Source organism: Heterodontus francisci, chromosome 7 (assembly GCF_036365525.1).
Source record: "Heterodontus francisci isolate sHetFra1 chromosome 7, sHetFra1.hap1, whole genome shotgun sequence".
NCBI classification, from domain to species: Eukaryota; Metazoa; Chordata; class Chondrichthyes; order Heterodontiformes; family Heterodontidae; genus Heterodontus; species Heterodontus francisci.
In genome coordinates this window covers 55,351,274-55,376,453 of record NC_090377.1, presented here as the reverse complement: position 1 = coordinate 55,376,453, position 25,180 = coordinate 55,351,274, and the positions used below count along the sequence as shown (strand labels likewise).

The following is a 25,180-nucleotide window of genomic DNA, read 5'->3' as shown; positions in this document are numbered from 1 at the left end:
AACTTTGTGAGCTGGTGGGGGAAGTCTAGGACAACCTTATTAGAGTTAAGCCGTTCAGAAGAAAAGTTTGGAACCATCAATTCAAGCAAAGGATGGTAACAATGTGGCATTCTGTCCCACATAAAGGAGTAGTTTCTGAATTCAACTAATCATTTTAAATCTGAGATTGATATATTTTGCTTGCCAGAAGTTTAAAGAGGTATGGAGCCAAGGTCAGAAATCAGTCATGATCTCACTAAATGCAGGAAGAAGCTTGAAGTTGAATAGCCTACTCCTGTTGGTTTGTTCCTAGCAACTCAGTAATCACTCCCAATCACATCCTGGCTTTCTTTTATTGGCTTTATCTATCTGCATTCACACTTTCACGGAATTATGTTCCTTTCACACCTTTCAGTATATTTTCTTTACTATATAGACCATAGTCCAATTCCTCCCAAAATGCATCACCTCACATATTCACATTAAATTGCATCTTTTACCCTATCTACCCATTCTGCCTAATTGTCTACGGCCTCCTGAGTCTCCCTTTTGGTTTGCCAAACTTTCAACTTTTGTGTTGACACATCGTATAAGGTATTCTGAAAATTCATATACAATATATATACTGTATTCCCTGTAAATCCATTCACTTTTACAAGAATCTGTCAAAAATGAACTGCCTCTAACAAATCCATGCTGGCTGCCCTTGATAATCTGATGCATTTCTAAATGCTCACTATTTGAATATGAATGTCAAATTATTGAATTTTTGAAGTTTCCACAAAAATGTAGTTAAATTAACTGGTTTATAGCAATTTATTATTCTTACCCTTCTTGAACAGAGATCCTGCTGCTATTGTGTTTAATGTCTGAAGCTCTGCTCTTTCCAGGTTCTTCTGAGCCCCTCTGGATTCCGTCGAATATATTTCTGAACTTTTATGTATTCTTCACAGTGCACCTCTAAACCTTCTCTTTAAATTTGAGACTGCAAAGCTTGTGAAGTTCTCATCTTTGCATTCAAACCTTTCCATGGCCTTGCATCTTCCTATCTCTGCAACCTCCTCAAGCTCTCAGAAAACTCTGCACTCCTCCAAATATGGCCTCTTGTGCATCCCCAACTTCTTTTGCCCCTCCATTGACAGACATACCTTCATCTGTCTAGGCACTAAGCTCTGGAATTCCATTCCTAAACCTATTCCCCTCTCCCTCTTTCAACACAGTCCATAAAATCTGATTCAGCAAGCTTTTGCTTGTCTGTCCAAAAGTCTCGCTCTTCGGCTCTGTGTCAATTTTTGTTTGATTGTACTCCTATAGAGCACATGGGACATTTTATTATGTTATTGGAACTATTTTTTCGATTTGTTTCATGGGATGTGAGCATCGCTGGTTAGGCCAGCATTTATTGTCCAACCCCAATTGCCCTTGAGAAGTTAGTGGTGAGCTGCCTTCTTGAACTGCTGCAGTCCTTGGGGTGTAGGCACACCCACAGTGCCTTTAGGAAGGGAGTTCCAGGATTTTGACCCAGTGACAGTGAAGAAACTGCAATATCGTTCCAAGTCAGGATGTTGTGTGGCTTGGAGGGGAACTTGCAGGTGGTGGTGTTCCCATGCAGCTGCTGCCCTTGTCCTTCTAGGTGGTAGAAGTCATGGGTTTGGAAGGTGCTGTTGAAGGAGCCTTGGTGAGTTGCTGCAGTGCATCATGTAGATAGTACATAGAAATGCAAGTGGTTAGTGTTCTCTTTCCTTCTGTTTTTAAATTCAGATAGTGTTGTGTTTCTATTTAGGGTCATGCCTGTCTAGCTACTTGTTGTGGCTAAATAAGTTTCTCCCACAAGATCTTCAGAATGCTTTTTTGAGTATTTCATCACTTCAAAACAATTGAATCCTGCTTATAAAATCCAAGATGAACTGTCCAGTATATAACTCAAATCAGTTTGTTTGCAATGAGACTTTAAAATAGGATTTGTCAAAGAACAACTGTAAGGTCTCATGTTCAGAATACCTGTGAGCTACAGCACGCACAAGGGCAATTTTGAGTAAACTATTGTTGCATTTCCTCTTGAGAAATTCAAACAAAATTTTATAGCTATCGAGAGGGAGTGCATTTTCAGATCACAAACTACAGCATGAAATATTTTGCAGTTAGCAAAAAGACCTCCCAGTTCCAAACTGAATTGGTTACACCATGTGTAACACTCCATGTATATTGGAAAATCATGCTTTACTCCCAGTGGAGAACAGCATTTATTGCTGCATCTTTTAACATTGTAATTTGCTAAATCCACCATCTGCTGCAGTCAGTGTTGAAGTAGGGCCAAGTTTTGACTATGGACTATGTGCTCCACCAGAAACTGGGTTGTAACTGGCCCAAATAATCAGCCTGTTTAATTAGCAAAGAGAGGATATCCATTCCATCAGTCTGATCTAAAGCCCAAAGAATTACCTTCAATGTGTTTTCAAAATATAGTAGTCAGAGTTAGACGGAAGATTAGAAAAGGGTTAATTCTAATTTAAACTTGAAGGTTTATGCAAAAAAAAAATGCCTACCAGGTACAGAAGACACAGCTTTAAAATAACAGAACAAGATTGCTTATTGAGGATGGCATAAATTTTCCTGCATTGTTTTGACTTGATTAAGGTTCTTTGTTCGCAAAAACCTGAAGCTAGGGAACTAGCAAGTGACTTGGCATGCCTAGGTGCCAACACTTCATTGATTTGCAGGTTATGAGGGTACCAGAGTTGTGTGGGTGTGTCACTTACATATACAAGTTTCCCCCAGATTTTAATAATCAATTGTTAACTCATGCTTTTGGTGGCTGTCTTTTGATAATTGGCAAGAACAAGTTAGTTTATTCACTGAGGAATTTGTTCAGTTCCTGATGAGAGGTTGGTCGTTTAAATGCTAATAAAACCCTAACCTGTTGATTCACGAGTTTGCCCAGCCAAATTTAGGCTTCAGTTCCGAGGCAGAAACTGGATGGTAAACCTTTGATGCTTTCCTAGTCTATTAATTGCAATGAAGCATTAAAGATTTGTCTACTGCTCATGATGAACATCAGAGTGTTATCCAACATTGTTTCAACTCAAGTCCCAAAAAGGATGCTGTTCTAATCACTGCAGAAATGAGGCCCACTTATGGCTTCCACTTTTACAACTTTTAGTGTTTGGAATAGCATCACAAGGCCTATTTTATTTAGCTGCACTCGTGCAGGTGTAAAGTAATTAGAAAATTGGGCAAAGGTCTTACACATGTTTTACACCTACTTATTTTTACACACCTATGTATGTCAAGAAGTGCTTCCTGACATCAACCCTGAACAGCCATGTTCCAATTCTGATAATTGCAATAAAATTCCAATTTTACATAAGAAATAGAAGCAGGAGTAGGCCATTTGGCCCCTCAAGCCTGCTCTGCCATTCAAGAAGATCATGGCTGATCTGTCTGTGGTCTCAACTCCACTCTCCTGCTTGCCCCCCATACCCTTGTACTCACCTGTTGATCAAAAATCTGACTAACTCAGCCTTGAATATATTGAATGATCTAGCCTCCTGTGCTCTCTGGGGTAGAGAATTCCAAAGATGAATGACCCTCTGAGATGAGGAATTCCTTCTCATTTCCATCTTAAATGGGCAACCCCTTATTCTGAAACTGTTACCCCTCATTCTAGATTCCCTCACGAGGGCCCCCCAATGGCCGGAATTTTATGTTGGTGATGGGAGTTTCGACGTTCAGAAAAAGCGACACTGATAATCCCACAATGCCTTTTCTCCAGAAGGCGCGCCAAATCTAGTACCAATTACATGGGCAGCGGTGGGTGTTCCACAGGATCAGGACCTGGAAGCATCAGAGGCCAGCAGCTCTCCACTGAAGCAGCACCATTGCAGAGGCGGTGGCCACTGCTGGAGGAGCACCTACCCAAGGCCCAGGAGCAGCATTGGACCCAGGCCACAGGTAGGTCAGGACAGGAGGGGTCTCGTTGGTTGGGGGTCCAGAAGGGTGACTAGCAAGGGCAGGGGGTTGGCTCTCAGTGCCCACTCCCCTTCCCAACACCAGGTCCCTCGTTCCGGTACCAAGGCTGTTTAACAAGGCTCCCCCACCCCCTCCGCCCCAGGAGCCTGGAAGCATCCCAGTTTTCCATGCCATGCTTCTTGTGCCGTGACAGGGCCGCGTGCCACACAACTAATTGTGGCGGCAGTGGGATGAGGCCCTTAATTGGGATTGCTCTATAATTTCCTGGCTTCTTCATTTTTTTTAAACAATAAAGTGACATTGGCAACTTTCCAATCAAAAGGGACAATTTCTGAATCAAGAAAATTTTACAAGATCACGGCTAAAGTATCTGTAATTTCCTCATCTACTTCGTGCAATACCCTGGGGTAGAAACCATCAGGTCCTGGAGGCTCAGTTTTGTGCCTCCAGGGTCACTTTGCCTTCCATTGCTTTTCACATACTGCTACATCTTTACAAAATCTGTAATTTATGTGGCAGTATGGGGGGCGGGGGGAAAGAGAGAAGGGATGATAAAACTAAATTACTTTAAGCTTTTCCTAAAGAACAAAGCCCTGCATTTCCACTCAGAATTCTCTGGTGTAACTGCCAGTGGAGGCTGAAAACCATGTTAGAATTCAGGTTTTGCCAGCTTTCCACCCTGTGAAGAGCAGGCTACAAAAACTTTGGTTGGGAAGCAAGGAAGTGGGTGGTTCTTTCATTTGCCTCCCAGCATTAAAAATATTTCTGAGGAACGTTTCTGGGTCATGTCCATGGCAGGAGTCAGCAGTACAACCTCCTAGCTCTCGTCCCACTGTGGCCCCAGAAAAATTAGCAGCCAAAAGGTAATTGATTCTTGAAGTGATCAATTAGCCTAAGAAAATCCCACAATAGCTCCATTGGGAACAGAAGACAGAATTAATGTCTTCATTTGGTCCATCTGGGATCTCTCTTCCAACTTTGGAATGGCATTGTGCTACTCTGATGTCCCAGGCTGATGTATCCTCATAGGGTTCAAGAACTTTTACCACCTTGTGATCACTTATCATGAAGTAGCTGCATCTCATTATATTTTCCCCATCAGCCTTACCACCACATCATTCAAGCTTTCATGTCTGAGCCATTGTGCACAGGGAGTGTATTTTATTTATTTAAATAAGGTAGCCTCAAACTAAGTAAGGATTGAGCTCCTCACTCAATGCATGTATGCTGCAGTTTCATTACAACTGCAATTCTTCTCACAACCCATCACTCTACCATCAGAAATAATAAAAAGGAACACATTGTGACTGCTGTTTTTACAATTTTAGTTAGCCAATTAATTTTACAATCCTTTTTCGAAATTCTCCATGGTCAAACCTGCTAAAATTAAAAACTGAAAAGGAAGTTTTAGCAAGACAACTTATGAATGTGATCAGGTATAATCTTTCCTGGTTTTGCAAAATAATCTTCAGTGGTGTCCATAAGAGAAAGCACGAGACGTACGCCTATTGTTCATTCAGCTTGCTGCAAATTCTGATCAGCTTGATATTTTGACCGTCAATTTATAAATTCCAAAAACACTGGAATGAATCATAGCACTGAGGGTGGAAAAAATATGCTGCACAAAAGATAAAAAAATTAGCTTTTAAAAAGGTGAAGAATTCTTCATGCACATTACATTTTATATAATAGCCACAATGCTAAAATCACAAAATGTACATTTGGATTATTAATTTCATACTTTCCTCGGAATAGCATCATAAAATTGATAGAAAGACAAAATTGAAGAAAACTTTATTCATCATGTAGAAAAGGACAATGAAACATAGTTCACTTTAACAGAAAATAGACCAGCCTGCAACTGGTTCAACCATTTATCCTCCAGGCTGATCTGTAGAAGAACATTTTGAAAAGTTTATACAACAGAAAACTCACATTAAAAAGGGCTCTTTTTCTCCCAAGCGCATAAATCACACTTTCTGGGAGGAACAACCAAAAGTGAAGACTTCTGCGGAAATAGTAGAGTGTACTTGTAGCAAGGTGTCTGCATTCCTTCAGGTTAGAGACAAAATAAAGTCCTTGCATTATGATGTTAAAAAACTTTTTTCAAGAAACAAAATGAATACTTGAGCTATAAAAAACTGCACAATATGCAAATTTGGCATTCTATAGAAAAAGTATTTGACTTCAACTTTATAATTGGATAATAAATTATTTCATTATTACAACACTTTGGTGATGTGCAAGTATTTTTAAACAGCATGGCAAGAACATGGGCAGAACACAAAATATTTAATACATGAATATATTTATGATTACAGTAAACTTTCATTAACATGCTACTGTTAAAAATGGGGATAAGGACTGCTTGTCACAGAAAGGCTTCATCTTAATTTCAAAACCTATTAAAGCCAGTTCTCAATCAGACATCATCCATGAGTTGGATTTATAAGTTACATTGGTCATAATATGAGGACTCATCTCCAAATAATTTTTTATATCACAAAGCCTGTTCTGATAATCAACTATAAGGACCAGAATGCCAAATTTATGAGGGAATAATCACATAACAATTTGGGAGCAGTGAAGAATGTAAGTTTCATTGCTACAATACATTTGATATTAACATATTCTGTACTAACAATTACAATATTGAACCGCAAAACTCAATTTAGGTGATCATTTGTAGTATTTGTGTGGAAATAAAGATGTAATACATTGGCCTGGATTTTACGTTGGGCAGACGGGAGCTGGCCAGCGATGGAAAAGTCGGTGGAACCCGTTCCATATTTTACGGGTCCCCAGGCTTTAATTGTTCCGAGGCAGGACTTCCAGCCACTTGAGGAAGGAAGTCCTGCCTCATTGTGCTGCTGGCCAATCAGCGGGACAGCAGCTCTTAGTCCTAGCAGCCCCACCCGGAGCGGTGGCCACTGCTGGGACCGCAGCCCAGCCGACCGCAGAGCAAGACACGGAGCCTGCAGTTAAGGTAAGTTTTGTTTGCCTCACCGGGTGTAATCGGTTGGGCCCTGGCAAGGCAAGGGTGGTCTGATGGGGGGGGAAACAGGGGGCGTTTCTGGTGTTGGGGGTGGTTGGGATAGTGGGGGCGGCCCTCCACTGGGCACCCTGTGCCCGATCATCAGGGGCCCCCCCCCCCGGGACGATCAGCAGCCGCCTGGTATTTCCAGGCGGCTTCTCTGGGTCCTCAGCCGCCTGCTGGGCACACGTAAAATCTTCGTGGAGGTGGGTGAAAGCCCTTAAGTGGCCATTAAGTGGTCACTTAAGGGTCATGACTGGCCGGGGGCGGACGGGCCGTTTTTCGCCCCTGCCGCACTATGTAAAGTGGCGGCAGACGCGGGATCGGCTCGGGAAGGCCTCCCAGAGCCTCCTGCTCCATTTTACGCCACCCCCCGCCACCGTCCCGCCCGCTGAGGTGGCGTAAAATTCCAGCCATTAAGTGACTGCAAAGTATTTTAAGAATGCTTGATATTTAAATTGCATTGTGCAAAGCAATGCTGCATGTATTAACACATTGCAAACATGTTCCGTCATACACAATATCCACTAACAGATAATTCAATGCACAGTTCTCAACTTCCAAAAAAATGCACTTGTCTGAATCTGCACATTTGCTAACTTCTCTTCAAAATATGAAAACAAGCTGTTTAGCATTAATTTTTATCATTTGAAGAAACAATCTCTTGGCAATATATTGTGCTTCAATACTCATGGCATGCAATGAACAGTAATCCCACGTTAATGTTTTATAAAAATCACTTGTTGAGCTGAGACCATTTTCTTGTGAATCTCTCCCTTGAGTGGTGTAGCTTTTCGTAATGCAATATTGATTTTGTTCTGATAATTCTGCCATTAAGAGAAGCACACAACAAAACACTGATTCCACATATACGAATTGGATAAAATCAGCCAACAGGTACTGAATAGTATGAATTGAACCATCCAATTCCACTCACTTTCCTCGGTCTGAGGCACCATGTAAATTGTCAACAAATACCTTTTCACAGTTCTGGTGTGTTAGTCCTGGGCTCGCACTGTATTTATTATTCAAAAATTCCAGATGGGCTGATGGCTTCGGAGATTAAAGAGTAATTCGAGCACAGTGGTGTTTCAGTTTGCAGGGCAGCATACCCTTGTTGAGTTGGTAAAACTCCACAAGCTGGATAAGATCAGTAAATTTGGTGTGGCCCTCATCCAGGGAATAATATAATTCTCCATCTTCTTCTAGCTGCATTGATTACATAGCAGTTTATGAAACAGTTCCAATGCGGTTATATGTATGCAACAGTTTCTGTATAATTACTCAACCCTGTTATTTTGTATCCTTTCATAATTGTACTTCTGCAGCAACTTCAATGAAACCATTATCAGTAATGCAAGCAAAAAGCTTTTTTTTTGCAGGACTATGGGGAAAGAGCAGGGGTGTGGGACGAATTAAATAGCTCTTTCAAAGAACCAACACAGGCATGATGGGCCAAATAACCTTCTCCTGTGCTATATAATTCCATGGTACATGTGCATCAGAAGACAATCATGTTCGAGGACATTACGTTCACTACTAGATTTTGTTATAATGAATTATTCCTAGAATACATTATAAAAATAGACAATGTGATATAGTCAAAATCATAAAAAGTTTCATCAACAGAAATACCCTTCCAATCACTTGCAATTAAAAAAAAACTCACCAAGACTGGTTTATAGCAAACAAAAAGGGGCAAATAGTTATTCCATGAAATACTTGGCGGCACAGGACAACAAAAATGAGCTTAGTTACGTCTTCGTCAGAATTTCCTCAATTGTGAAAAAAAGGGCAGCTTTTAGTAACCCCAAAGGAATATTTTTCCTTTGTCCTCCCCCATTCTGTCCACAACCATTGTACGTGTTCTATGAACCTAGCTTGTTTTTTATTCCCCTAGGTTCTGGCATACTTCTTGTGAATAATTGAGGCAGGGAACTTTTGTGGCAAAAGCAATCAAGCCACAAGCCATTTCCAAGGTATTCTGTCTTTAAAAACCCTTCCCTCAAGTTCCTTTGCACTTTTACGCCCTTTTGCAATCTGCCTGCTGAGTTCCAAGTGCCCTCATTTGAATATAAGTGGTAAGTTTTATTAGCAATTTCTGCAGCTGGGAACTATTTGAGAAGCCACTTCCATTGCCTCACATGCCTTGAGCCACCTTGGCCCCGAGCTCTGCTTTTCTTTCACCTATTCTAGTCCTACTCCTAGGTGCAATATGAGGGCCAGAATCACAAGAGCTGGCTTGCTGCTTATGGTCTACAAAAGGGTCTGGAACTTGGGAGGCTCTCTTCTCATGGCAATTTGCTCCTGGCAGGGAGCCGCTGTGTATTGACAAACCTCATTTCTGGGCAACCTAGTGCCACTTCCCACTGGTGTGGTGCTCCAAGGAATAAGGACTGAGGCTGGAAGGAAGCCCTTGTGATATGACTCCAGACCACAGTCTTTTTCCATAGCCATAAAAATGATAATCATGTGGAAATTCACCCCCAATGAGTACTGTAGAAATATTCTACTCCAGAAAGACAGATTTTGGGGGAAACTAAGGAAGCAGGACTGGAGAGCACAGCACAGTTACCAGAATAAATCAGGAAAGAAAAGTGAATCCTGTTTAGAAATGCTACACAGTACAGAACTGAATATTCTCCAATGATAAAATGGCTAACAACGGGAAAAAGGCAGATATGGGTCAACAAAGGAAGTAATGGTAGAAATAAAGGTAAACAAATAAATTGTTCCTGAAGTATAAGCTACCAGTATCATGGTGGATTAGGATGAATACAAGTAAATTTCTATAAATATATTCACATCTAACAGATAAAATAAAAACAGTGTGGTCATTAAAAGACCCCAAGTGTGATGATATCAATTGACCTATACTAAAATTCTTTTTAATATTCATGAAGCAGACCGTAGGGAACCTTCCCATCACAAAGTTGAATTTTTGGTATGGGGGTGAGGTAAAATAAATAGAAATTTAAGATATGGAGATCACTGATAGGGAAAGGAAGACAAGGCACCATACCAGAATGAACATCATACAAGGTTATTTAACGTGGCTAGCATAACTAGCCTTATTGGTCACATGCTTGTCTTCAGAAAATCATTAGAAAAGGAGGAGAGCCCAAGAATAGGAAAATAGTTACCAGAACTTCAATCTTAAAAAAAGGGATCTTGGTACAATCTCAAGAAGACAGCCTGAAAGAGGGGATAATAAAAACCTAGACAATTATTTAATGTTAGGAGTCAGCACAGGTTTATGGTAAGTCAATGTTGCCCAGCATGTTTACTGTGAAGTTATTCAATTAAATGATGAATCAGCTGACAATGGAAATTCTGTGGATGTGATGTATTTAGAATTCACAAAAGCTGACACTGTGCCACAGAGGCTATTAAATTCACAAGTTTTGAATATAAAGAAAGATTCTGAGGTGGGTTGAAAATTGACTAAACTAGGGAAAGCAAAGGGTCTCTGTAAATGGAACCACATTGGCCACACACGAGCGTACATGGGATCAAACAGCGGTCAGTGCTGGGGCCAATGCTGTTTGCAGTGTATATAAATGACCTGGAGCAGGCACAGACACAAAGTTGGCTTGATGGCAAAATTTGATGGTGGGGGTTCAAACAACAGTGCACAGGCAAACGAAACATAAAAACAATTTGGATAGATTGGGATGTTGAGAGGCAAATGGCATTTATTGTGAACAAATGCAAGGAAATGGGATGAGGCAAGGAAAATAAATAGAGTGAATATAAACTAGATGACTCTCTGCTACAGGAACAACAAAAGAGAGTGGCATAAAGGCATCAGTGGATAATCCAATGAAAACAACAGTGCAGTAAGTAAAGCTAACTAGATCTTGGGAGATACAGTCAGAGGTTAAGGCACAAATGATGAGAGGTGGAATAACCTCGGTTTGTTTATTTTGGAAAAGCGAAGGCTCATGCGGGATATGAAGTTAAAAAAAAAAGTTAAGCATTGGATAGGTTGTTGAGAGAGTGGGTATTTTCAAAATTATTATATTGGACACTGGTCAGGTGAATTGCAGAGTCTTTTTTGGTCCTGTACTTTTCTATATTACTATGTAACATCTTATTTTCCTCCCAATAACCCTAAGCAAATCAATGCCACATTGTACTTGGCAACTATCAAGAATGCAAAGCTTATGTATTAGTACAAGTATTGCTTTGTCTACTTCCAGATATAGAAACTCTCGTTGCCACCCAGGGCAATCCACACCTAACACTGGCACAATTTCCTTAGAAGTTAGCACAAAACTTTCTTCAAGCCTGCATCCATTATGACCCTCTGAACAACTGAAGATCCTTGGGATATAACATATTGTTGGCTGCAAGATGCAGTTTGCAGAATTAACTTTGGGGATCAATGACAGTAAAAGGATTGGATTTTAGGTCAGGCGGACGGGAACTTGCCACCAACATAAAGTTCGGTGGCGAACCCACATCAGCCTAGCCTGGGGCTCCATCCCATATTTTACAGGTCCCCAGGCTTTAATTGTTCCAAGGCGGGACTTCCACCCGCTTGAGGGAGGAAGTCCCGCCTCATTGAGCTGCCGGCCAATCATCGGTCTGGCAGCTCTTAGTCCCAAAGGGAGCAGTGGCCACTGCTGGGACTGCAGCCCAGCCGAGGACACGGAGCCAGGACTGCCGGTAAGTTTGGGTTGCCTTGCCGGGGGCAATCAGGCATGCCCCAGCGAGGCAAGGGTGGTGGGAGGGAAGGGAGGTGTCTTGGGTTATGGGGGTGGTTGGGGAAGTGGGGGCAGCCCTCAATCGAGAACCCTGTGCCCGATTGTCAGGCCCCCCACCCCACCCACCACGGGGCGCGGAGAGACCAACAGCTTTCACCAGGCGGCTTTTCCCGGCTCCAGGACGCCCGCTTGCCACGGGTAAAATCCATTAATTGGCAACTTAAGGGCCTTGATTGGCCTGGGGCGGGCGGCCTGTTTTCCACCCCTCCCCCTCGCCTACGTAAAGTGGGGCGGAGGCGGAGGCTGGTCAGGAAGGACTCCTGGAGCCTCCCACTCCATTTTACGCCACCCCCCACCACCATTTGGCTCGCTGGGGTGGCGTAAAATTCTGGCCAATGAGAATTAAATTTTTCTTTCTTTCAAAGTTATTGCATTAACCAAAGCAGCACTTTAAAATGACAGTTTTGCCTTATTGCAATCATGTATCATCAAACACACAGTCACAATAAATCAGTATAAACAATTACTATTGAATTTTTATTTTCAACTACTTACCGGAACAATCTGAAAATGTCTTATCTTCTGACAATGGCACAACGACAAAACAAAACTTTTCAGATTACTTTGACTGTCCCGCAGTAAAAACATCCTATATGGGGTGAAAAGTGGGGAAAAAACTATATATGCACATTAAGTTGTTTGTGCACCATTGTTTAACTGAAACTTGGCATGATTTATGGAGAAAAGCTATTACTAGAATTTTTCCCCCCTATCAAATGAGTTCTGTGTTAACAAAAGGAAAATTCCTCATAATCAAGATCTTTAACAACATATCAGATATAAAAAAGCCAACACCCAAGCTGCACTGCAAGTAAGTGCACTAACTTACATGTACAATATATTTAGAAGGGAGAGGCAGATAATAATTAGAACAGTAATTGTTGTTTTATTCTTTCGTGGGATGTGAGCATCGCTGGCAAGGCCAGCAGTTGTTGTACATACTTAATTGCTCTTGAGAAGGACACTTTACCAAAGCAATAGTAGGACTCATCCATTAAAAACTTACCTTGATGCTTTCCCCTCTTAACGCTTGGTCGCTCATTTAGCCTTACTGGCCTCTTTAACTGCCAACATTGTTAACAATTTGTACTTAAGTATCTTTAATGTAGAAAAAAATATCAAGATGTTTTGCAGAAAAAAAAAGGAGCGGGTGCCAAGCCTCTGCAGGAGGGTTAAGAGAAGTGACTGAAAGTTTGGCTAAAGAGATATGGGCCGGGATTTTAAGGTAGGCAGATGGGAGCCGGCCACCAACTGAAAAGTCGGAGGCGAGCACGCTTCTGCCTCACCTGGGATCCGACCCGTATTTTGCAGGTCCCCGGGCTTCAATTGGTGCGAGGCGGGACTTCCACCTGCTGGAGGTAGGAAGTCCCGTCAAAAGAGATGCTTGCCAATCAGTGGGCTGGCAGCTCTTAGTCCCAGCAGCACCACTGGGAGGGGTGGCAACTGCTGGGACTGCAACCCAGCATGAAGAGAAAATGCCTGGGAGCCGGGAAGGCAGGTAAGTTTTGATTGCATTGCTGGGGGTAATTGGTCGGGCCCCAGCAAGGCAAGGGTGGTCGATTGGGGGGGGGAGGGGTTTTGTTGGGTCTTGGGGGTGGTTGGGGTAGCGGGAGTGGCCCTCCATCGGGCACAGGGTGCCCAATCATCAGGGCCCCCCGGGACGCTCGCGAGCTGCCTGGTTTTGTCAGGCGGCTTCTCCTGGTCCTTGGCTGCCCAACCAGCCATGCGTAAAATCCACATGGAGGCAGGCAAAGGCCACTTAAGGGCCTTGATTGGCCTGGGGCAGAAGGCCGTTTTTTGCCCCGCTGCCCTACATAAAGTGGCAACGGAGGCGGAAGCAGATCAGGAATGCCTCCCGGAGCTTCCCGCTCTATTTTATGCCACACCCCGCCACCATCCGGCTCTTTAGGGTGGCATAAAATTCAGGCCATGGTTTGAGAGAGCTTGTAAGCGTGGGAGGAGAGGTAGAAAAGCAAAAGCCGTTTTTGGGGAGCAGATGCCAAAGAGTAGGGTGAATCAGCTGAAGGCCCTGACACAAAGGTGGAATGAAAGAGGGGCAGGAATTTAAAGAATAACTTCACCTACTATTGCTTTCAAAACCACCATTATCACCCCTCCTCAATAAGCCCACCCTTGACCACTCTTTCCACTCTAAAGGATCTTGAATTAGTTATTACTTTCCAATCCTATGCCCATCTTCACACGCCTCACTTGAAGCTCACCTTTCAATTGTTTGCCTCGCTTACATGGAGACTATACTAATCAAAGTCAGTGTTCTTTTCTTTGACTGCAACTACAGCAACTTATGCCTCACCTCATGGTCTTCCTGGAGTTCTCCTTGGTATTCTAACATAGTAAATCAAGCCATCCTCCTCCTGCATAATGGGAGCAAGGGATCAAATTTGGGAAGATATGGTAAATCAAGGAGTAGAGACAAGGCAAGACAGAAAAGTTTTAATAAGGGAAATTATAAACAGACTGTGACAGGAAGGGACAGAGTGTACAAATCTAAGAGTAAATCGACAGATAAGGCTAGCGATTACAAAAATAATAAAAGGACAAAACTAAAGGCTCTGTATCTGAATGCATGTAGCATTCAAACAAAACAGATGAACTGAGTGCGCAAATAGAAATAAATAAGTACAATCTGATAGCAATTACAGAGACATGGCTGTAGGATGATATAGATTGGGACCTGAATATTGAAGGGTACATGGCATTTAGGAAGGACAGGTAGCTAGGAAAAGGTGGATGGGTAGCTCTGTTAATTAATGATGGTATTAGCGCAATAGAGAGGGATGACCTAAGTTCAGGAGACCAGGATGTAGAAGCAGTTTGGGTAGAGATGAGAAATCATAAAGGCAAGAAGTCGCTTGTGGGAGTGGTGTACAGGCCACCTAACATTAACCACACTGTAGGTCAGGGTATAAAAGGAAGAAATAATGGCAGCTTGTCAGAAAGGTATAGCGATAATTATGGGGGATTTTTAACCAATAAACTGGAAAAATCAGATGGGCAAAGGTAGCCTAGATGAGGAATACATAGAATGTTTTCAGGATAATTTCTTGGAACAATACGTTTTGGAGCCAACCAGAGAGCAGGCTATACCAGACCTTGTATTGTGCAACAAGATAGGATTAATTAATGACCTCATAGTTAAAGCGCCCCTAGGTAGCAGCAATCATAATATGATTGAATGTTACATTCAGTTTGAGGGAGAGAAGAGTGGGTCCAAGACTAGTATTTTAAACTTAAATAAGGTCAATTATGAGGGTATGAAAACAGAGCTAGCTAAAGTGAACTGACAAATCAGGTTAAGGCATAGGTCAATAAAGATGCATGGGCAGACATTTATGAAGATACTTCAGAATATACAGAAATACACATTTCAACGAGAAATCAAAATTCCAAGGGTGGGAACCACCATCTGTGGTTAACTAAAACAGTTAAAGATAGTATCAACTTAAAGAAAAAGCCTATATTTGCACAAAGTTGGGAGGCAGGTCAGAAGATTGGACAGAATGTAAAAACAGCAAAGAATGAATAAAAGATTGACAAGGAAGATAAAATTAGAGTACGAGAGAAAGTTAGCTAGAAATATAAAGACAGATAGTAAGGGTTTCTATAGATATTTAAAAAAGAGTTAACAAAGTGAGCGTTGGTCCTATAGTAAGTGGATCTGGGGAATTAATAATGGATAATAAGGAGATGGCAGATGAACTGAACAGATACTTTGCATTGGTCTTCACTTTTGACGATATAAGAAACATCCGAGTATTAGCTGTAAGTCAGGAAATGGAAGGGAGGGAGGAACTCAAGAAAATTACAATCACCAGGGAAGTGGTACTGAACAAATCGTTGGAGCTGCAGGCTGACCAGTCCCCGGGTCCTAATGGACTTCATCCTAGGGTGTTAAAAGAAGTGGCTAGTGAGATAGTTGATGCGTTAGTTTTAATTTTCCAAAATTCCCGAGATTCAGGGAAGGTTCCGTTAAATTGGAAAATAGCGAATGTAACTCCATTATTCAAAAAGGGAGGGAGACAGAAAGCAGGAAACTACAGGCCAGTTAGCTTAACATCTGTCTTCGGGAAAATGTTAGAAGCTATTATTAAAGACGTTATAGCAGGGCATTTAGAAAACTCCAAGGCAGAGTCAAAATGATTTTGTGAAAATGAACTAATGTTTAACCAATTTATTGGAGTTCTTTGAGGGAATTACATGTGCTGTGGATAAATGGGAACCAGTGGATGTATTGTACTTAGATTTGCAGAAGGCATTTGATAAGGTGCCACATCAAAGGTTATTGCAGAAAATAGAAGCTCATGGTGTAGGGGGTAACACATTGGCATGGACAGAAGATTGTTTCGCTAACAGGAAACAGAGAGTAGGCATAAATGGACCATTTTCTGGTTGGCAAGGTGTAACGAGTGGTGTGCCACAGGGATCTGTGATGGGGCCTCAACTTTTTGCAATTTGTATAAATTACTTAGATGAAGGGACCGAAGGTATGGGTGGTAAATTTGCTGATGACACAAAGATAGGTAGGAAAGTAACTTATGAAGAGGACATAAGGGGGCTACAAAGAGATATAGATAGGTTAAGTGAGTGGGCAAAGACCTGGTAAATGGAGTATAATGTGAGAAAGTGTGAAATTGTCCACTTTGGCAGGAAGAATTAAAAAAAAGCATATTATCTAAATGGTGACAGATTGCACAGCTCTGAGATGCAAAGGGATCTGGGTGTCCTAGTGCATGAATCGCAAAAGGTTAGTATGCAGGTACAGCACATAATTAGGAAAGCTAATAGCATGTTATCATTTATCACGAGGGGAATTGAATACAAAAGTAGGGAGGTTATGCTTCAGCTATACAGGGCATTGTTGAGACCACATCTGGAGTAGTGTGTACAGTACTGGTCTCCTTATTTAAGGAAGGATGTAAATGCATTGGAGGCAGTACAGAGAAGATTTACTAGACTAATAGCTGGAATGGATGGGCTGTCTTACGAAGAAAGATTGAACAGGTTAGGCTTCTATCCGCTGGAATTTAGAAGAGTAAAAGGTGACTTGTTTGAAACATATAAGATCCTGAGGGGTCTTGAAAAGGTGGATGTGGAAAGGATGTTTCCCCTCGTGGGAGAATCTAGAACAAGGGGTCACTGTTTAAAAATAAGGGGTCGCCCATTTAAGACAGAGATGAGGAAAAATCTTTTCTCTCAGAGGGTCGTGAGTCTTTGGAACTCTCTTCCTCAAAAGGTGGTAGAAGCATAGTCTTTGAATATTTTTAAGGCAGAGGTAGAAAGATTCTTGATAAGCAAGGGGGTGGATGGTTTTGGGAGTAGGTGGAAATGCGGAGTAATCAGTTCAACCATGAACTTATTGAATGGCGGAACAGGCTCGAAGGGCTGAGTGGTCCTGCTCCTAATTTGTATGTTCATATATTCATATATATTAACTGTCATTCAGCTTCATAGGACTGCCCTTGTTCCAAAGCAGCCACTGCATCTCCAACAAGGGCTTTTCCTCCCACCCGTACACAGTCACCCTCAAAATTCCACAAGAATATATCCCAAGTCCCCTCATCCTCATTTGCCTGCTACCGTTGGTATCATCCCGAGGTTCTGGGTCATTTTCTACATATATGGTGACAGTACTAGCTGCACCTCTTCATAACTTCCTTAAATGTCACATCCACTTGTCCTTTCAGATTGCCCGCCTGCCATTAAGTTGCAGATAAGTTAGAATTATCTCCAATTAGCTACCAGAAAAATAAAAGCTTCCAATTTAGTTTCTACCAAAGACTCTGCTCATCACCAACTCCATTTCTTCCCTTCCTACTCATTAAGCTGAATCGGAGTGTGCAAAGCCTTGTCACTCTATTCAATCCAGAGCTAATCTTTAACCCAATATCCTATTCACCAAAACCACTTTCCTTGTCAATTTTGTCAAACTCTTTGCTCTACTCAACCCTGCCAGTGTTGAACACTAATCCAGGCTTTGGCTATTTCCAGACTCAATTTACTCTATGCCCTAAATGTCAGCCTCTTGATCTTGCTCTCTACAAACTCCAACAAGTCTAAAATTCTGATGCTTACATTGAAATCCCAACTCTAAATCCTGCCTGCAATTGACCCCAACATTGTTCTTCTGATCCTAGTGGCTTATATTTAAAATTCTAATCCTGATTTACAAATTCCTCCATGGCTTCTGTCAACCCCACCACTGATTGACTACATATAACCATCCATCCCTCTACTCCACTACCAGCAACAGACTTCTGTTGTCTCAACCATTTTTCTGGAACTCCCCCCCAAAACTCTTTTGACTTTCTACTTAATTCTCCAGTGGTAAAAGCTTCCTAAAAATCCAATTCTTCAACCAAATCTATGATCTTTCTTAACTCCCAATAATGACTTGCCATCAATTACTTTCCTCCAGTGTGTAGTGTCTTGAAATAACCTTCTGTGATAAAGATACTAAATGAATGCAAACATGTTGCAATGCAACTAAGCACAACACAAGTCCGTTGAGGATGGAATAGAAGAGTTGTATTTCTTTTGAGATCTTGACATGGTTCAAGAATTCAAAAATAAAAATAAATTTATGATTTGGTGATACACTGGATTCAGCTCACTATTCTTTCACTTCTGCGTACAATGTTTTAATCCAGGTCAGACTGATGGAATGTAAACAGCCTTTCTTCTCTGGCTGCCAGCTTCCTGTCTGAAATTGATTCCATAGTCTAAGCCGAGTTCTTCATAGCCATGAGCCCACGGCATAGAGTACTCAGAATCATCTGGCTCATTAAGGGTTACTGGACTTGAGAGTAAAAAAAAATCTCATTGGTATGATTAGAGTGTGGTTCAGATATTGGTGCTACAGCAGGCTGTTGATGCAGAATAGGCGTATTTTACTCTGTCCTTATTTGTATTGTTATGCATCTAAATTGCTTGACGCTGAGACTGGATAGTCAAAATAGAACAAAACTGAAATCCTTCACATTGAGTGTGATAATTCCATCTCCACCCCAATAACAAATAACTATTAAGTTTTGTATGGGAATAGAAATTTTATATTTCCACTTCCCCACCATCTGGTTTCCTATGGCTTGAACTTCATTTTGAGAGCCAAAGCAATCAAGGACATCCACATATCAGCCTTCAATGCCATTTGATTGGCTCAAAGCCAAACTCCAAATGTCAACTGGTGGAGATTAAAGTAAAAGTCAAAATGCTTGTTTCTAGCAAACTGTGAGGCAATTTTCAGTGCTAGTCTCTGGACTTCAGCAGTCAAATTTACAAATAGTATTTTTCAAATCAATTTCCTTTTAATATCAAAAAAGCCTTTCGATAGGTTCTTTCCTATAGCAACACACAATATGGGAAAAAAGGTATTTTTAAGTTTGCTGAGCACAAGCTAACAAATGCTTTTGTTTATGTAGAGCTCTGCATTTTTCTGTTGCTATTCTAAGCCACAGATATTTTGGCATTTATTTTAAAGTAGCAACAGCAGTAAAGCATCCAATTTCTACAGAGAAAACCTCGACAACCACTGTACCTAAAATGTTAATGGTTAAAAATGTTTTTTCTTTGAACAGCACAGAGGGTAAATTTATTAAGCAAATATTTCAATCTATAGGACAAGTGTCACAATGCAACACCAATTACATGAGTCCATCAAAATGACTGTGCAGTTAGTGCATGAAAAATCTGAAACAAAACTTATTCCATCATCGATTAAGTGGCATACAAAGAATAAATAGTTTAGAAGTGTAGATCTCAATGACTACAAATGAGAAACAATTCAATTCAAGATTCCAACACAATCACAGTAATAAACTGATTTTCTTGTGTAAAGACTAGGTAGGAGGCTGAATCTCACACTACAATTATATTAACATTTAGCTTAACTATTGCAATTTTGAAGGCTTGGCACCAAAAAGGCATAAAGACCAGTGTCAGCACCACCGTCTTATAGAAGCTGTAAGCAAAAGTAAGCACAAATGTATCTAAAATAGAAATATTTACTGGTTTCAAGATAAACAGTTCTCCCAATTCAAACTAGCTGGAAACACTTGCTGTTATAATTTTATAAGGATTAGCATTTGAAGTGGTTTAAGAAAATAATGCCCCATAATCATAAAATTCCTTTGAAAAAAAATCTATGCTTACCCATCCACAAGACCTTGTTGTTCTATTAGTTTTTGAGCTTCATCTCTGGAGAGTCGGTGATGAAACCACAGCTGCATCCTGTGAATGGCTACATTACAAAAGCAAAATAGAATTCCTAAAAATGGCATACCTAAATTATGATATTTTTGTACTAATTTTATGTCTCTAAAGTTATTTGCCCCACCATAACCACAATATAATTTGCACAGTATTTAATGTTTGAATTTCAGCAAATAGCCTTCAGTTCTTAAATAAAAGCAAAATACTGCAGATGCTAGAAATCTGAAATAAAAACATAAAGTGCTGGAAATACTCAGTAGGTCTGGCAGTATCTATGGAGAGAAGCAGAGTTAACGTTTCAGGTCAGTGACCTGAGTTCTGATGAAAGGTCACTGACCTGAAATGTTAACTTTGCTTCTCTCTCCACAGATGCTGCCAGACCTGTTGAGTATTTCCAGCACTTTTCGTTTTTACTTCAGTTCTTAAATCCTGATTTTAAGAGCATCAGCAAACATCTTTCATTTAAAATTAACTAGCAACAATAATTTGTTTGACTTATACAATATCATCTTTTTCAACACAAAGTATATATTGAAACAACCTTGGCACGGAGTAGTGCTCTGCGATGTGGTTGGACTTCCATATGCGTTCAAACGATGACAGCTTCTTCTCTGTTTTTATAAGAATTTAAATTTTAAAATATCAATTTCATTATTAAACACATGTAATCTGAATTTTAAGTATAAATTGATTTGTATGCTATTTATTTGTAAATTTACCTCAGTTACAGTGGAATCCAGTCATTTGCTTATGACAATTAAAATATGCATTCCAAAAACCACAAACACTAATTGTTTATAGTGATCGGTACAGTTTGATTATAGTGCTTACATCTCTGGTTGTTCCCATTGTTGACGGACAATTTTTCAATTGCCTTATTGTTAATCTGCACAATCCAGCATATGAACGGGTAAATAACATTAATAATGGGCTGCTAAATATTCTTAACTGGTCCTAACTGGCTAAATTCAAAGCATCTTGTGGATGACTGTTATTGCACTAATGAGCAATGCTGCTCAATTTTCACCACCAATGAGCTGAACAGTTCTCTACTCAAAATTCTGGTTTTGGATTAAGAGCAATGAAAGGAACAAAGAAAGTCTACCATTCTGAGCAACGTGAAAGAGGTTGAGGAGTTATTTAAGAACATGTTAACTTCCATTTGCATGGTCAAAAAGCTATATAGATGCTGGAAATCTGAAAATAAAAACAGAAGAAAAAACTAAAATATTCAGGCTAGGCACTCCTGAGGAAGGGACTCAGACCTGAAATGTCAACTGATTGACTTTTGTTTTTGTGTTGTTTTGCTGTCATTTTTGTTTTGCATGTATATAATGCCTGATCACAGCTCCCAAATGTACCAAAGCACTCCACATACAATGAACTTTGAAGGGCAGTCACTCTTTTACATAGGTGACCAATCAGCTATTTAAATTACTTTGGAGTGTTAAGCAGCATCGCTTAGTAATATATATTTTAAATCATGGGGTCACTGTTTAAAAATAAGGGGTCGCCCATTTAAGACAGAAATGAGGAAAATTTTCTCTCTCTCAGAGGGTCGTGAGTCTTTGGAACTCACTTCCTCAAAAGGCAGTGGAAGCAGAGTCTTTCATTATTTTTAAGGCAGAGGTAGATGGATTCTTGATAAGCAAGGTGGTGAAAGGTTATCGGGGGTAGGCGGGAATGTGGAGTTGAGGTTACAATCAGATTAGCCATAATCTTATTGAATGGCGGAGCAGGCTCGAGGGGCCTACTCCTGGCTCCTAATTCGTATGTTCGTATGTTCATCAGGGATTGCTATCTTCTGTTACATCGATCAGCCAATTGTATGATCCTTTGGGGCTAATGGCCAAAATCAATCACTAGAAACAGGATTCTATTGCACTGTTGCTAATTAAAACATAGTTGCAACTGATTAATTGTAGGAAAGGAGATTAATGGACATAGGTATCAATACACTTCAAATTATTCTCTGATTTATTTTCTATATCAAAGTTTTAAAAAAAATTGTTGGCTAATGTTCAAATCAATGCTTTACCCGCCATGCCAACCCCTCCTCAGCAGCGACTGTAAGTGCCTCTGTGGGGTTTTCAATTACTCTTCCTTTGTGTCCAGAGAAGTCCATAGCTACCAGTGAATTTTCGGAAATGCTCCTCTATGAAGACAAAAGAAATTATTTCAAAAATGTTTTTGGTACAGAGTTTTAAAACGTTTCTATTTTAAAGAATTGAGAAAGTCTGCAAAATCAATAACAAATAATCATTCAGGCATCATTAACAGAAGTCAAAATTCAAGATAGCACAGCTTCAAAACAAAATAGAAACACCAGTTTACAATTAAATATTCTTACTGTTACGACCGACCACTCAAGTCAAAGCCCCCAATCAAAATATATGTTTCTGATTGCGGTGGGAGCAATGCACTGCCAATTCAGTCCCGCCACTCCACAGATTGCCTAACATATCACTTTAAACTTTCCAAATTAAAGAAATCCACAGCATATTTGAACCATCTATTAACCACCGAATGAGGTGAACCAAACCAGGTATCTTGAGATCAACAAATTAACTGTTTATTAGAGAAAACTAAATTCTTAAAGACTACTAAGATATAAACAACATTTTTTTTAAAAGTAACAAAGTCCTTGCAGATTTACACTCCTGCCAAAGTGGAATCTTCCAATGTGGACCAGTCCAGGTTGCTTGAAGTCCTCGCAGCCATCCAATGGGGAAAAAAAAAGGTTCTTCAACAGTAGGACAGTCAGTAGTCTAGTTCAGCAGCCGAAGTGCCACTCTTCCTTTTCCAACAATAAACACCGAACAACAATATTTTTTTAAAGAATTAATCTGGTTTGACATTTCAGAATTCTGAGAGTATAACAAATACGGTTTAAATAAACCAAGGGAGAGATCTCTTATTTCCTTCAGTACATGCTAATCCAGCTGTCTGTGTCTGTCAAAAGCCAGTTTTTCAGCTAGTTTCAAAAGTTAATCGCAACATTGTATATTTAACCTTATTCTGGCTGTGTCCAAGGCAACCAGGATGCACCTGCTGAAATTTGGTTGGTTCTCTCTATGAAGGGTTGTATCAATGGCAACCAGAATGCACCTTCTCAATAACTCCTGAGGCTTGCTTGTTCTTAAAGCAGTACGGATCCTTTGCTGACTTAAAGACACACAGCATACTTCCCGAAAAAAAAATGTCATGACATTACTGAGAGTACATTGGAAAGAAAATCAAAAGAAGAATTGTATCTCTACTGAAAAAACTGCAATGAAATAAAATATAGATGTCTTTGTTAGCAGTCGTGTTGTGCTTTCAGCATGGCAAGTTGTTAAACTAAATTCATAAAATCTGGTCATTTGTGTTCCAGAAAACTGCTGGATCATCATAAAATGGAATTACTAATGCCCTTTAAAGAAGGGAATCTGCAACCCCTACCTGTTCTGACCTACACTTGACTTCAGTCCAATGCTATGCTTTTTGAAGTGGCCTAGCAAAGCCACTCAAATGTCAGTGTAACTAGGGATTAGCAATAAATGAGGTCTCACATCTCAAGAACAAATTTAAAAAGTACAGATTTAAGGAAAGTATAGATTCCTCCTGGAACCATGATCAGGTTCTCCTTGTCCTCACCTTCCACCCGACCAGTCTCCACATTCAACCGATCATTCTCCACCATCTCAAGCATGATGCCACACATCTTCCATGCCCCTCACACCTTTTAGCATTCCAAAGTTTCCTTCCATGACACCCTGGTCCAGTGCTCAATAACCCAAACAACCCTCCCCTTTCTGTGGAAGTGCAGGAGATGCAACACCTGTCCTTTCACCTCCTCCCTTCCCACCATCCAAATCTCCAAAATATCCCACCAAGTCAAACAGCAATTTTCTTGTTCTTTTCAGTTTAGCACACTATATTCGCTGCTCACCATGCAGTATCCTCTACACTGTGGAGACAAAATGTAGGCTGGGTGACCATTTTGCAGAATATATCCATTCAGTCTGCAAGTGTGACCCTGAGCTTCCAGTCACCCATCATTCAAATTCTCCACCCTTCCCCCACTCTGACCTCATTGTCCTTCGCCTCCTATACTGTTCCAAGAAGCTCAACACAACTTCAAGGAACAACACCTCATCTTTCAATCAGGCACTTTACAACTTTCTCGACTCACTGAATTCAACAATTTCAAATCATAACCTCTGCCCTCATTTTCTTTTTTTAAAGACGGCACCTGCTGGTGATTCTGCTTTTCCTTTTTACACCGCCTCTCGACTCATCTTTTGTTTCTTTTCACATTATCATCTCTTCCTACCTTGCTCAATCATCTCTTTTGTCATTTAATCTCTTCCTTCCACCCCATCAGACTTTTCCTTTTGTTCTTTCCTCCCCTCCCTGGCTTTCCCAGCTTTGCTTAAAAACAATGAAATCTCTAACTTCTCCCAGTTCTGATCAAGGACCATCAATCTGAAATGCGACTCTTTCTCTCCCCACAGATGCTGTCAGATCTGCTAAGTATTTCCAGCATTTTCTGTTTCTACCTCAGATTTCTAGCATCTGCAGTTTTTTGCTTTTGCATTAGTGTTTAATTCATTGCCATTTCTCTTCCAGGAATGCTCCCCTTGAAGAACTTCTGCTCTTCTCTCAGAAGGTGGGAGGCTGGATTTTAATATCCCTCTGGGAATGGACTGGGAGGCAGGGGTGGGCCATAAATGGGGGGGGGGGGGTGTGGGAGGGGGGGGATTGCCCATCGTCTTCCTGGCGCTATGTCATTTTAGCAGCAGCGCGGATGGTGGAGGACAGCCCTCCTGCCCAGAGGCCATTTGAGCCACTTAAGTGGCCAATTAAGGGCCTCTTCCCACCACTGGCATTTTACCAGTGGCGGGTGGGTCCTCCGCCGCATGGAGAGACTGCCTGGTAAACCCCGATGGCCTCCCTGCAAGCTCTCAGCAAGGGAGCCCTCCTATTCAGGCTCTCTGTGGCCCCCCTGGTGCAAATCCCCTCCCCCCCCCCCCACTGTCCTCACCAACCATCCAACCGCCACCCCACCAGGGCTGGCCTGACTGGCCCCAGCATCCCCAGACCCCACTTACCTGGTTGGGATGGCAGCCTTCTTCCACGGCATCCTTTCTTCCAGGTACAGGCCCAGCAGTGGCCACCGCTCCCAGTGGTGCTGCTCAGTCTACTGAGCTGCCGGCTC

General features: G+C 41.1%; 1 protein-coding gene across 11 annotated transcripts in view; it reads right to left on the bottom strand.

Annotated features, from left to right (window-relative positions):
• Positions 1–5,261: 5,261 nt before the first annotated feature.
• The window catches only part of grb14 (growth factor receptor-bound protein 14), a 279,490-nt gene continuing 259,571 nt past the window's right edge, over positions 5,262–25,180 (bottom strand). For 8 of the 11 annotated variants that reach the window (XM_068035226.1, XM_068035232.1, XM_068035234.1 and 5 more), the window contains 5 exons: positions 22,019–22,135; positions 20,522–20,591; positions 19,921–20,008; positions 12,247–12,340; positions 5,728–8,191 (listed from right to left, as the gene is read on the bottom strand). In XM_068035226.1, coding sequence (XP_067891327.1) covers positions 8,045–8,191; positions 12,247–12,340; positions 19,921–20,008; positions 20,522–20,591; positions 22,019–22,135 — 516 coding nt within the window. In that variant the 3' untranslated portion in view covers positions 5,728–8,044. Of the gene's footprint in view, positions 5,567–5,727; positions 8,192–12,246; positions 12,341–19,920; positions 20,009–20,521; positions 20,592–22,018; positions 22,136–25,180 lie in introns of those variants that run through there. The other 3 variants (XR_010975330.1, XR_010975331.1, XM_068035233.1) reach the window with 3 other exon arrangements.